Source organism: Xiphophorus hellerii, chromosome 6, assembly GCF_003331165.1.
Source record: "Xiphophorus hellerii strain 12219 chromosome 6, Xiphophorus_hellerii-4.1, whole genome shotgun sequence".
Classification (NCBI taxonomy): Eukaryota; Metazoa; Chordata; class Actinopteri; order Cyprinodontiformes; family Poeciliidae; genus Xiphophorus; species Xiphophorus hellerii.
The window spans coordinates 12618790-12630791 of record NC_045677.1 but is presented as its reverse complement, the minus strand read 5'-3'; the positions used below and the strand labels follow the sequence as shown (position 1 = coordinate 12630791).

At 39.2% G+C, this 12002-nt stretch overlaps 1 protein-coding gene across 1 annotated transcript; it reads right to left on the bottom strand.

Annotated features, from left to right (window-relative positions):
* fzr1a (fizzy/cell division cycle 20 related 1a) lies at nt 1–11828 on the bottom strand. The gene is made up of 14 exons (XM_032566450.1): nt 11646–11828; nt 11170–11243; nt 8576–8704; nt 8338–8401; nt 5942–6072; nt 5771–5856; nt 5500–5683; nt 5340–5405; nt 3669–3771; nt 3321–3505; nt 2995–3228; nt 2328–2432; nt 1392–1484; nt 1–1298 (listed from the first exon to the last, which is right to left on the bottom strand). The coding sequence occupies exons 2-14, from the start codon at nt 11239–11241 to the stop codon at nt 1257–1259; spliced, it is 1494 nt and encodes a 497-aa protein (XP_032422341.1). The 5' UTR covers nt 11242–11243; nt 11646–11828; the 3' UTR covers nt 1–1256.
* Nucleotides 11829–12002: the final 174 nt, after the last annotated feature.

The window sequence follows — 12002 nt, the reverse complement described above, 5'->3', positions numbered from 1 at the left end:
AGACTTGACAAGATATGGGCATTTATTTGCTGATCAAATCTTGGTACAGAAAGTTTTCCACTTAAACAGTCTTTCCATAATTTACATTGGCAGGATAAGTTTGAAGTGGCATCAAATGAGATGTTTGCAGCAAATCTGCTCATCTTTTCCTCAAACATGCTTCACTGTATAGAAAAATAAAAGTCATTCATTTAAACCTGGCACCTCAACTTGACATTCCAGGGAGAAAATGAAAGCAGGTGATATGATACGGTAAAATATGTTTATCCAAAAACCATGGCTGAAGGGCGTTGGGCTCAAGCATCTCAGCAGATAACGCAAAAGTTCTGCAAACATAATTTGTTCGGATTATTCATTTTGTTTCTTTTTTCAAACTGTAAAGTTCAGTTGTGGTTACAAAGTACACAGATGAACCAAACTGACTTTTAAAAAAATGTTCCTTGTCCAATAATCCACAAATGAACTAAAGGATAATAAGATAAAAAAAAAAAAAGAATCCCATACAAGTCAGACTAAAACGATACAGCTTCACAGGAATTACTCCTGTAATATTGTCCTTATGTACAGTTTTCCATAAGTCCTTTTCTTCTTTAACTTATGATATTGAGAAATAATGCCTGAACACTTATTATCCTAAAATGAACTCTGTTTAAAAAAAATAAGGCTTTTTAAAAAAAATGAAATCGACTTGTCTTGAGATTTCGAAGCAAAACTGGTTGATGTTATTTGTAGTCTTTATGCGAGACACATCAGAACTGAATAACAAAAAACAAAAAAGGATTTCCTGTCAACAAACCTGAACAAATCCAGACTTAGTCCAGACAATAGACTGAAAGCTACGGACATGAAAATAAATCCATCAGAATATATCTTTAACAAAAAAAAGTGTTAAAAATAAATAAACAAACAATCAAAAGGACAAACGTAATATATTTTGGCAGGTATGCACAGAGTCAGTTTGTAAACAAAACAATCACACAGACGACTCCAGAATGCTCCCCGTGGTCGGGGACCACAGGTCTGTTGGCAGAGGCAGTGGTTCACTCTGTGTGCGCTGTACTCCTCCCTACAGCTCTCCACAACCTGACTGTGCATCTCTGCAGCACCTCCCAACCTCAGCTACAACACGACTAAATTATTCAAAAGGAAGTGGAGGGGAAGGGGGCCCCGCCTCCCCTCCTGAAGATGGTCCGGTCACAACGCGATGCGTGCAGAGATGAATCCCCCTTCCCGCCGCCGCTCCCTTGCAGAACAGACTACCGGATCCTGGTGAAGAGGTTCAGCACCGACACCGATTCCTGAGAGGGAGAAATCACAAAAAAATCGTTTTAAAATGCCACGTTGAGCATTTAGGGGAATGGAACATTTTGAAAAAGGAGTTGGGTCGCTACCTTAGTGGATCTCATTTTACTGAAGACGTTCCAGAACCGAAGCGTTTCATCTCCCGCCCCGGTCACGATGGCTTCTCCATCGGGTGACATGGCCTGCACAGAGTGCCTTATTACACATCCAGTACACAAAATAAAGATCGGGGTTATACTGTTATCATTCTAGCTACGTTCCAGAAAAGCTGACTGTCTATTCATTATTTTCCAGCAAATCAGCTCCATCGCCCAACCAGGAGCTGGAAGGAGAACCAGATTTTAACTGGTTCTATAAAAGAAACGGCTTGGCTTCCCATAGCAACATGGTGCCGTCATATTACATCACTGCAGATGTCTCCACCAGTAAATGTTTGACCCTCTCTCGGCACAGTTCCAGATTTTTTGTAGAGGATCATAGAGGAGGTAGACGGTTTGACTTCACAGGTAATATCTATTAAAGCAGCTCTAAAGACAGAAAACCACCAGAGCAATTTATCTAGGATCAAAACCACGATCAGCTGTTCTCTGCCTGGAGCCAGAATACTGTAAACAGCATCTACGATCATGTGAGAAAAAAACATTAGGACGCTCTAATTTGGAGGTATGAATACTTTAATGAATTTTAACAACATTGAAGAATTTAAATATAAACAATGAAAAGAAGAAAATTAATTTTGAGGGTGAATTTGATGGAAAGATTAAGATGCTTGAACCCTCTGGAAAGGATATTGTAGCAGATTTTGGGTCTAGTGACAAATTTAAAGAGGCCAAAAGAACTTAAAAATTAGCTAATTTACTGTCCTTTCAAATTTAAAAATATGTACACGTGAATTAATATCCAAGCAAAGATTCCCCTGTGCCTATTATTATCCTTCACCAACTTCTTATAATAATTGTCTTCTATGGTTCTAATTACACAGTTTTCTTGTTTATGGTGGTTAAATCTCTGTATAAATTGCTTACCAGGTAGAGTACTCTGTAGGAATGCCCGGTGAGTTTTGCCACTTGGGTTAAAGAGGGATACTTCCAAACCAGAATCTGGTTTTGGGAATAACCATGTGTGCTAACCTGGAGAGAACAACAAACAAAAGAAAAGCAAACAAATGAGCAGGAAAGTGGCTCAGAAGCAGACAGGAGCAAACAGTAGGTGTGGTATTGAATAAAAGCAGTGAAAAAACAAAACAAAAACAAACAAAAAGCTAATGGCAGGGTCACAACGTTCAAAGAAACACCCGTTACCCTGGCAAAAGTCAAATATTTAAGAAACAGCAACAATTTCTACTTTCTTAGTAAAAAGTGAAAGCATTCTGGAGTAAAAATTAAATGGAAAAAAAAAAATAGATAAAATAATAAAAAATTTTAACTGCAATCTCAAAGAACCTCCAGCACATTATCTGTCTCATGTGTTCAAGTCAATAAAAATGAGGAACTTAAACTGTACTGGCAGCTCAGACCTCAGAGAAAACTAAAAACTGGTATTTACCACAAAAAAAAAGCCTGATTTAAAATCCTTTAGTCATTTCCAAGCTGAGCTTTGAGTCACCAACATATCTGGAACCAACTGCACTTTTTTTCCCCCCCCCGCAACTATTTTCTTTCACATCAAGAGCATCAGCATCAGAGGACTCACCAGTTCATTGGTGTGCTTGGACCAGGCCAGGTTGCAGACCTGAGAGCCGGTGTCGGTGCACTGCAGCGGCTGGCCGGTCAGAGTGTTCCAGAAGCGGATGCAGCGGTCAGCCGTGCCGCCACCTGAGGCCAGCAGGCCGTGCTGGTGGGGCGACCAGGCGATGGCCTTCACTGCAGCCAAGTGTTCTGTGTATTGCTGCACGGGCAGCACGCTCGAGTGGTTCCACACAAGTAGCTATGGAAACAGGGAAATGCAGGACGTTAGGTTGCTCTCCATTCGTTCAGTTCAGCCGTCGGAGGAACAGGTAAGATCCTTCTTCTGCCCACCTTGTTATCGTTTCCACCTGAAGCCAGAAGCTGGTGGTCCGTGCTCCACTTGAGCCCGCAGACTTCCTGCCTGTGGCCCTGGAGACGGCGCTCCGACTGCAGAGGTGGCGCTCTGATGTCCCGCTGCAGGATCACACGATCGCGGCTTCCAGACGACAGCTGGTCGGCGTTCCACGCCAAAGCACCTGGCAGCAAAAAAAGAAAAACAACGAAAGGCAGGTCAAAGGGGAGATGATTCACTGGGTGAGAACGAGAGACACTGATAACAACTGCTAGGAAATATTCAAAGCTTCTAATAAATTCGTCTTCGCACCGTCTCCTCCTTCATCTGTCTTACTGTCAACTCACCCACTCTGGCCGTGTGTCCCTCCAATACAGAAAGCTTCTTCCCTGCTGCCGCGTCCCAAATCTGGACGTAGCCCTTATGAGTGCCCACCGCTACCAGGTTACCCTAAAAACAACAAAAACAACACACGTCCAGTTAAACACAGCTCAGCCCAAACACTTAGATATGTGATTGTGGAGTCAGATGACGCATTTAAACCTTAAACCTTCAACTTTCATTTAATTATTGAAAAAAAGAGGAACAGAAATTTTGTGCTCTGCTCAATAATGGATAATGGATATGTTTCTATTTCAATAGCCTTTTTCTGTAAATCCTGGGTAGCTTTAATACGACGTCCATTTCTACTCCCATTGACCAGAATAGAAACTTGATTTTTAAATAGTGAACTATTTAGACCATGACTTTTTAATCATGGTCTACATTTAGACCCAATCCAACTTGACCAGCAGGCTTTATGTCTAAGCCCAATTCAACACTACTGATTAACTTTAATTATAGGCCTGAGCCAGAAGAAACCCGACATATTATTTTAATTAAGATTTTACAGCTTTTTCTTTAGGCCATCAATTAAGTCAGAAGTAAACCTTCTCCCGTTTTTAGCTTTTGTTCAATGTCTTCCGGCTCCATCCTGTCGCTTGTTGTAACCACAGGGTGAGTCATGTTGGGACGCGTGATTGATAGGAACCAATCGCTGCTGCTGTTTGAGTGGAACAGGGCGGAGTCTGCGCTGATACATTCTGTCTAGAATCTTCACCCTATTTATATCCTTTATTTCCTCAGAAGGTTAACTATTAACTCCTTTATTTAGACTATAATAAGCAGATTAACACAACTGCACATTGTGTATTCTTGTTCGGCTGTCTCTGTCCTCTATGTATTCACTGGTTGGGGTTGGGTCATAAATCTAAACTCTACATCATAACCATAAAGTAAATCTTCTAGTTAAGTTTTTGCCCAACATTTATTTTTTAACAGTTCTTATATTGTGTAAATATAAATATACACAACTGCCCGGGTATTTTATTTATTTTACAGTCAAGGATTTGGACTGTAAAACAAATGCAGTAGCTCAGATAAATCATGTCGACTGGCAATAAGTCAAGTCTCCACAGAAACCAGAAACATTCCTGCATATTTGACAGATTATGTCTTTGTGCCTCTGGTCACATCAATTTTAATTTGTTCCACTTAATTGTGTGGATAATATTATCCAAAAGAGAACCAGCCACACTCATGAATATTAGGCAGTACTGATTGGTACAAGGCATTTGTAAGTCACATTGAGATGTAACAGTTCGTATTATATTTTAACAAAAGGCTGTGACTTAATAATATATTGTTCTCTTTTATAGATGCATTCATAATTGTATTGAGATCTAATTTAGTTCCAATTAAGTCCCATCATACTTCACATTCTAATAATGCATTTTATTTGTAGATTCATAAATAATGTGAATTTCATTGCCCTTTAAACATTTCAACTTATAAATAAGACATTTTTTTCTGGTATGCAGTACAAACAAATACCTAAAACTGAACTAAAATAAAATTTGTTTTGATTTCTGGAGAAAAAATAAAGTCTAAAATAAGTCAGTGACTTATTTTAGAGCTCCATCTTTTCATGTTAAGAAAGGTCCATTTAATTTTTTTTTTGTAAAAAGATGGGGACCTACCCTCTCTGACCAGCCCACTGACGTAACCGAATCTCCTTCTACAGAGAGGTCGCAAAGACGCGTCACCTAGGAAACAAAAAGAAAGAAAAAAAGTTCTCGACACGCGCTACACAAAGATCGGAAAACTTTCAACGCCAGATTCAAAAGAGGCGTCGCACACCTGGCTGGTGCAGGCGCTCCACAGGTAAACACAGGTACCCAGCCCCACGCTGAGCACGTTCAGAGAGGACCAGTCCACCAGGTTGAGGTAGAAATCATCCTGAAGCTCTGGAGCATCTAAAACTTTAAAGGGAATTTTGGAAATCTTGCGTGTAGGCTTTCTTGGTGACCGTAGCAATTTTTGGCTGCAGACCAAATAACAAGTTAAGAAAAAAAATCATAGCAACAAAAAAACCCAAAAAACTCTTTGATTCTGGAATAAAAATGATTACCTGTTGCTACTGACGGGTGATAAAGAATACGGGGAAACCGTGTTGCCGTCTTCTTCTGGTAGAGCCCTCTTCGTACTTACAGAATACTATGAAACACAAACGGCAAATAACTCGGAGGAAATCCCCGTTTAAAATGAACAAATACGAATTACAGCCGTTTTCTTTTCTTACACTAAAAAGGCTCCTCTTGGCAGGAGTAGATGGCTGCAATCGACGGTCTTCAGACTGAGGGTCTTGAACTTTCTCGATTCCCGCTCCTAGCAGCTCGTTCTTCAGCAGAGCAGAGTAAGCCAGACCATCCACTGACGACAGAGACGCAGATGAGAGGTGAAAAATCTAACTGGGCTGTCAAAATTAAACAAATTCACCGTACTCCCTCTGCAATCTCACTGCTCCCTCTCACATTTTAGCGAGAATATTTGCCTGAGCTGTGCTTAATACTGATTTCCTTATTCTATATGCCTTCTCACACTTTGTAAATAAAGGAGAGGTCAAGTCATCAAAACTGGCTTAAGAATGAGGAAAAGCTTGAGGAAACAGTCCAAAGTATTAGATAAAAATCAGCTCAGAATGCACATCTAAAACCAATAAAAAAAATATGTTGCAAAGACTCACTGTCTTCTCTGGTGTATGTCGTTCACTATAAACAATTAATAATTTATCATTAATTAAACTTCGCTATGATATGATATTTAAATTCTACTATGGAAAAAATACAGATTTTATTCTTTAGAAGAACATTACTAAGGGCTTCACAGCGACACCTTTGTTGCCAAGCACGGCTCAGAGATTTTGTTCGGCTGGTCATCAGGTTGGCAAACCTCTCAGGAAGGATTTTGGTTCGCTCCTCTGTTCAGAAATACTCTAAATCCTTTAGGTTTAGTGGTTGCTGCTAAGCAACACGAAGCTACGGCTCATTCAGAACATTTTTGGAGGACTAAGGTGTGGAGACCGACTAGGAGCCTCAATGACATTAACGTGGATCTCCCTTCCTCCCTCCCTCCTTGTTGCCCTGGCAATGCGTCCTGGGTCACCACTGACCAATCAGTGCCTCCACTATGGGAGGAATGTTCACACATGACATTTTTATGACTAGATGGGCCATTAGTCCATAAATGTGTTGAATTCATGTCGTAACAGAAAAACTCCCTGATTTTTCATCATCATGTTTTCCAACATTTCTGAATAAAAACAAAAACACACAGATAGTTGCAAGATTTACACCCTGCTCAGATCTCCTATCTTGTGCCTTTGACATATCCTGTCTTTCCATGGTGATAGCTGATATGAAAGGATTTATTCTGCGTTTGACCTCTGTGCCAAACAGACACGTGAAACCTGGCAGGGTCGCAGGGGATCAACACCTCATTTCATTAAAACCCTTCCTTTCTTTCCAGGTGAGCAAGCTCACAAAACCGCTGCGATCAGATAAATATTTCCTCCACTTCGTGTTCATTGAACAGAAGACGGCTAAACAGAAAAGTTACTGCTTCATAAGAGCTCTTTCAGTAAGGATGTTTTAGTACAAGCTCAAACTTGCTTGAATCAGGTCAGGCGGCCCAAATTCATACACAGCAGCTGCAATGTTTGTCTCCAGGAGTTCCCGAACAGGCAGCTGAACCAGAGAGGCTCACCAGCCAAACCGAGCCCTCTTTCATAACGCATGATGTTTTTAAAATGATTATTTTCAATTTAACACTTTTGGTAGAGTGAAGGTGCAGGAACCAGGTTTTATGTTCATAAGCAACCACAGAAAAAAAAAGGGTAATGATCATCGATCTCTTTACAATCTTTTCTATGCTTATATGCAAGTAGCAGTGTGAAAAAGTGTTTGCCTCCCTTTTTTTGTATGCTTCGCACACTTCAGTGTTTAAAAATATCAAACTAATTGAAATGTTTGTCAAAGTCAACACAAGTGAACACGAAATGTAATTTTTAATTGGTGTTCATTATTAAAGGATAAAAAATTTAAAAAACTGTCCAACAAGTCTACAAACCCAGAAGAACAATACTCTGTAGTTAAAAAGCAAATAGTTAATAAAGTTCGGCATCAATGTTTAGCTAAATAATCATTTTTGCTTGAGGAAATAAAAAGACAAAAGGGTTAAATTTACCAAACTACAACTGTCTTCTTAAGAAAGATGTTAAGGTCTTTCTTAAGATGAAGCTCTTAAGAAAGATCTTCATCTTTCTTAAGATGAAGATCATTTCAACTTAAGAAAGATTAAATGATTATGTGATAGATAAAATGCTGACATAATAAAACAGCTCTGACTGACTGTTGTGATAAACACAGGCTTTTAAAATTAAAAGAGCATAGCTCGCATTTTACAAAAAGTAAACAAGGATAGAATTATGCAATTTATGTAAGAGTTGTGTGTTCATTTACAGCGTTTTCTGCCTTGACTGACTCAGAATCCTTTAAGAGAAAATTTAGAGTGACTGATATCTATCTCTGATATTGCCTGCTTTGAGAAGTCAGGAGAAATGGATGCCGTTATGGATTTGTGCCAAAAATATCCCAGGTTAAGAGAAAAACAAATAAAATAAATCAGGACATAGAGTACCTTTATTGCTGTCGGTTGTCCCATCTTTGGTTTTTCTATTTTGACTGTGCGACTTTTCAATTTCCTGGATCAGAAAATGAAAAAAAAAGACGAAGCTGGACATTAAACAGAAGATCGAACAAAACGAGTAGCATGAAATATGTTTCCTAAGCGCACAAACTGATCACTTTGATTCTGGAAGCGTTATGCGTTTGCTAGGACAGACAGCGAAGTCGCTGGTGCAGAGCGGCAGACTCACATTAATGCGGTGGAAGTTGACACTCCAGTTGGCTCCCGCCCGGGAGGGGATGAAGCGATCACCGTGCTTGCTGGGAGAGGACAGGGGGGAGCTGGTGGGTGTCAGAGATCGCACCGCTCCCACAGCTTTCTACATGAGGGAAGAGAGAAGACGGCATTTTCTGACTGGAGGCCAAACAGAAACGGCTCTTGGACACAGACTTGAAATCTTAATAACAAAACAGGAGGATAATTTATGTGGCAGATGGTGCATTCATTTGAGGTGTTAACAACAGGAGGCAACATTTACAAAGGCCAATCATTTGTCCAATGAGGTCCTGTTTTAGCTCAACCCTGGAGCCACGGTCAAATAACTCATCTGTTAACTATTTTACTTTCACACAGATGGACAGTAACAAGCTCTTCCATTCTTAGTCTCGCGCCAGTTTACAACTATTCTTTTGTGAGAATTGTCAATTTTGTTCAATGATGATGAATTAAACATCCTAGTTAAGACAGATGGCACAACTTTCTGCGCCTGCTGCGGCTGTCTTCTTGACTGTCGCCTGAAGCCCTTTACATTCTCAGAGCTGAGGACTGGACCAAATAACGGCGATTTGATGCAATCAGTTGGCTTGTTTTTGTCAAACAGGCACTTTATAGATGCCAATATATTGAATATGAGTCGATAATCCGGTTATCTTTACAACAAAGGATTACAAAATTTGAGGCTTTGGCTGAAGATGCTTTATTTGAACAAGCAACTCTAAAAACTGAATGCACACTTACATTGTATAGAGGCAACAGAGCAACAAACTTTAGACCCAAAAGCTTCTATATTGCGTTTGCTAACATGAAGCTAACGAGGGTTCTTCAGTAAAGAGCAACAGTCTGGCTCTCTTTTAAGCCGTTACCCACCAATTCAACATTGAGTTGTTTTAATGTTGAACAACATCTTTAAACCAATTAAACATAAATTACAACTGCGTGAAGTACAAAGGGAACTTGAGTAGCTTTGACAGAGGAATGGTGGCCGGTGCCAGACAGGTTTGACCGAGCATTTCAGAAACTGATGTCCAAAATTTGGACATGTATTTCTCGGGTTTATAGACAAAGGTATGAAAAAGAAAATCTCCAGTGAGAGGTAGTTGTGCAGACGAAAGTTATTTGTTGATGCCAAAAGAGAAAGCTCAATAGTTCATTAAAACCCTTAAACGCAGAGCACAATCTGTGAATGCACAATATGCTGACACTGAGTAGTGGAAGACTGCACTGGGTGTCACTCCTGTCAGCTGACAACAGGAAACTGAGGCTTCAGTTAATACAGGCTCACCAAGATGGAACAATAACAGCCTAGAAAACTGTTGCCTGGTCTGATGAGTGTTGATTTCAGCTGTTACATTCAGATGGCAGTGTCAGACTCTGGTGAAAAACAATGTGAAACCACAAATCCAAACAGCTTTATTTCACTCTTTCGGGCTGGTGTTGATGTACTGGTAGAGAGAATACCTTTTTTTGCACACTTTGAGCTCATTAGTGCCATTTGTTGTTCAAATTTAAATAAAAACAGGAAGAAATAAATTTTTTAGTCCTATTATCTTCTGTGAGATATTGGTTTTGTTTCCTATGAGAAACAAGATTTTTGGTTTAATAATAATAATAATTGGTTGAATAATAAATTCAATCCGAATCGTTCCAATTATTATTGTTGACCATCTCAATATCTTTATTTACAATCTACAAATCTTCACATGGATATTTCCTGCAGAATTATGCACCATGTCTCAAAGCTCACTACATCGCAAACTGGTTTCTTGAACATAACAATGAGAGCAATTTATTCTAATGGCTCTCAAAGTCCCCAGATCTCAATCCAGGTGAGTACCTTTGGGAGGTGGTGAAACAGCAGATTCAGAGAATGGATGTTCGGCTGACAAATCCACAATTGTGTAATGCCATTATATATTTATGGAACAAAATCTCTCAGCAAAAAAAAAACAAACAAACAAAAAAGTCTCATAAGAACGTCACTTTGTGCGATATTAAAACCACAAAAGACTGTCTTTGGGTGGAGTTTCTCTTCAGTATGTTGTGCATAAGATGCCAAATGTCACAGTGGGAGTTGATAACACAATGACAGATCAGACAAAGAGCAACACAGAAAATCTGGGACCATCGCAAATGGTCTCCTTATTACAACTTTTAACTTTTATGGCACAAAACCATGCAGTAAAAGTGTTTGGAAATATTCAGAAAGTTAAATACTTATTTAAAAATACCATAACTTTAATAGAGGAATAGCACAGAAAATAGAATAGAATGTATTGCCATACAATGGCATTCTTGTGCATTTATTCAACTCAAGAATAGTAGACTTTTTAAAAAACAGAGAATAAAATGGACACATAAAAAAACAACAGAGCATGTAAACATCTTAAAGTGAATGTTTGCCTTGACATTTCCATGACCGATCAATTAACAAGCTGAGACCTGAATCTTGCTTATTTTTGTGATACTTTTTATTTTCTCCTGCACGTTCTACCAGCTTCAATGAAAACAATTTTGAGGGAAAAGAAAATGAGCAAAGAAGGACAGGTAAGTTTCTTGCATACTTACTATGGGGCTTGCATTCTCATTTTGAATATTTATTTGTCTCAGTAGCCGGCACTCATAGTCCTGATCCATCATACCTTAACAAAACAAGCAAAGACAACACAATAAGTTATCCAATCCAACTGATGTTAAGTTTGGCTTTAACGTGACATTATTATTCATTTATTTTATATGGATGGAGTTCATTCGAAATAGATGCTAATAAGAGCACCACTATAATCTACTTGCCACTACAAAACTATTTACTTAGATTTGAAACTGCATCTTAACCACACGTATTTACCTATATTTAGCATTAGCATTACATGTTTACATGTTAATTGTCATTAATATATAGTCGCAGTAGTGAAGAAAACAAAAAGAAAACAAAAACAATCCAATCACCTAGCGCACAGAGCTAAGCTAAGCTAACGTTAGCTGTCAAGCTAATGCTTTGTCAACACTATTTGTGAACAATCTCCACTTGCGATAAGTCCTACCTTTATCTGATACACTCTCCTCTTTTGGTGCCGGTGAGCTCCTTCTGTCCAGGCGTGTCAAACTCAGGTCTTTTCGTATGCCTTTAAAACAGGAATTAATAGAATACAAATATATTCTTTAGTCGAGCATTCAATTTGGGTTTCCAAAGCACCACGGGAAAGGCGTGACGTCACAGATTTTGAATTTCACACTTCCCGTTGCTAAGGAAACGTCTGCCACTCGTCGGTTCTGGTCTTCTTTGCCATGCGATATAATAAATTAATGTTTGCTTTCACAGCAGCCTATTGAGCTCTCATTAAGATAACGCATTTTTAAAACAAACCAAGGAGGCTTAGTCTGAAAGGAACTGGGCTGCT

Bases quoted from the DNA above. Each gene is read 5' to 3' on its own strand.
- fzr1a (XM_032566450.1), bottom strand. From the start codon at position 11,241: ATGATGGATCAGGACTATGAGTGCCGGCTACTGAGACAAATAAATATT. The intron at 2,433-2,994 runs GTGAGTCCTCTG...TGTTCTCTCCAG, and splicing joins CCAAGCACACCAATGAACTG to GTTAGCACACATGGTTATTC. The intron at 1,299-1,391 runs GTAGCGACCCAA...TCTCCCTCTCAG, and splicing joins GTAAAATGAGATCCACTAAG to GAATCGGTGTCGGTGCTGAA.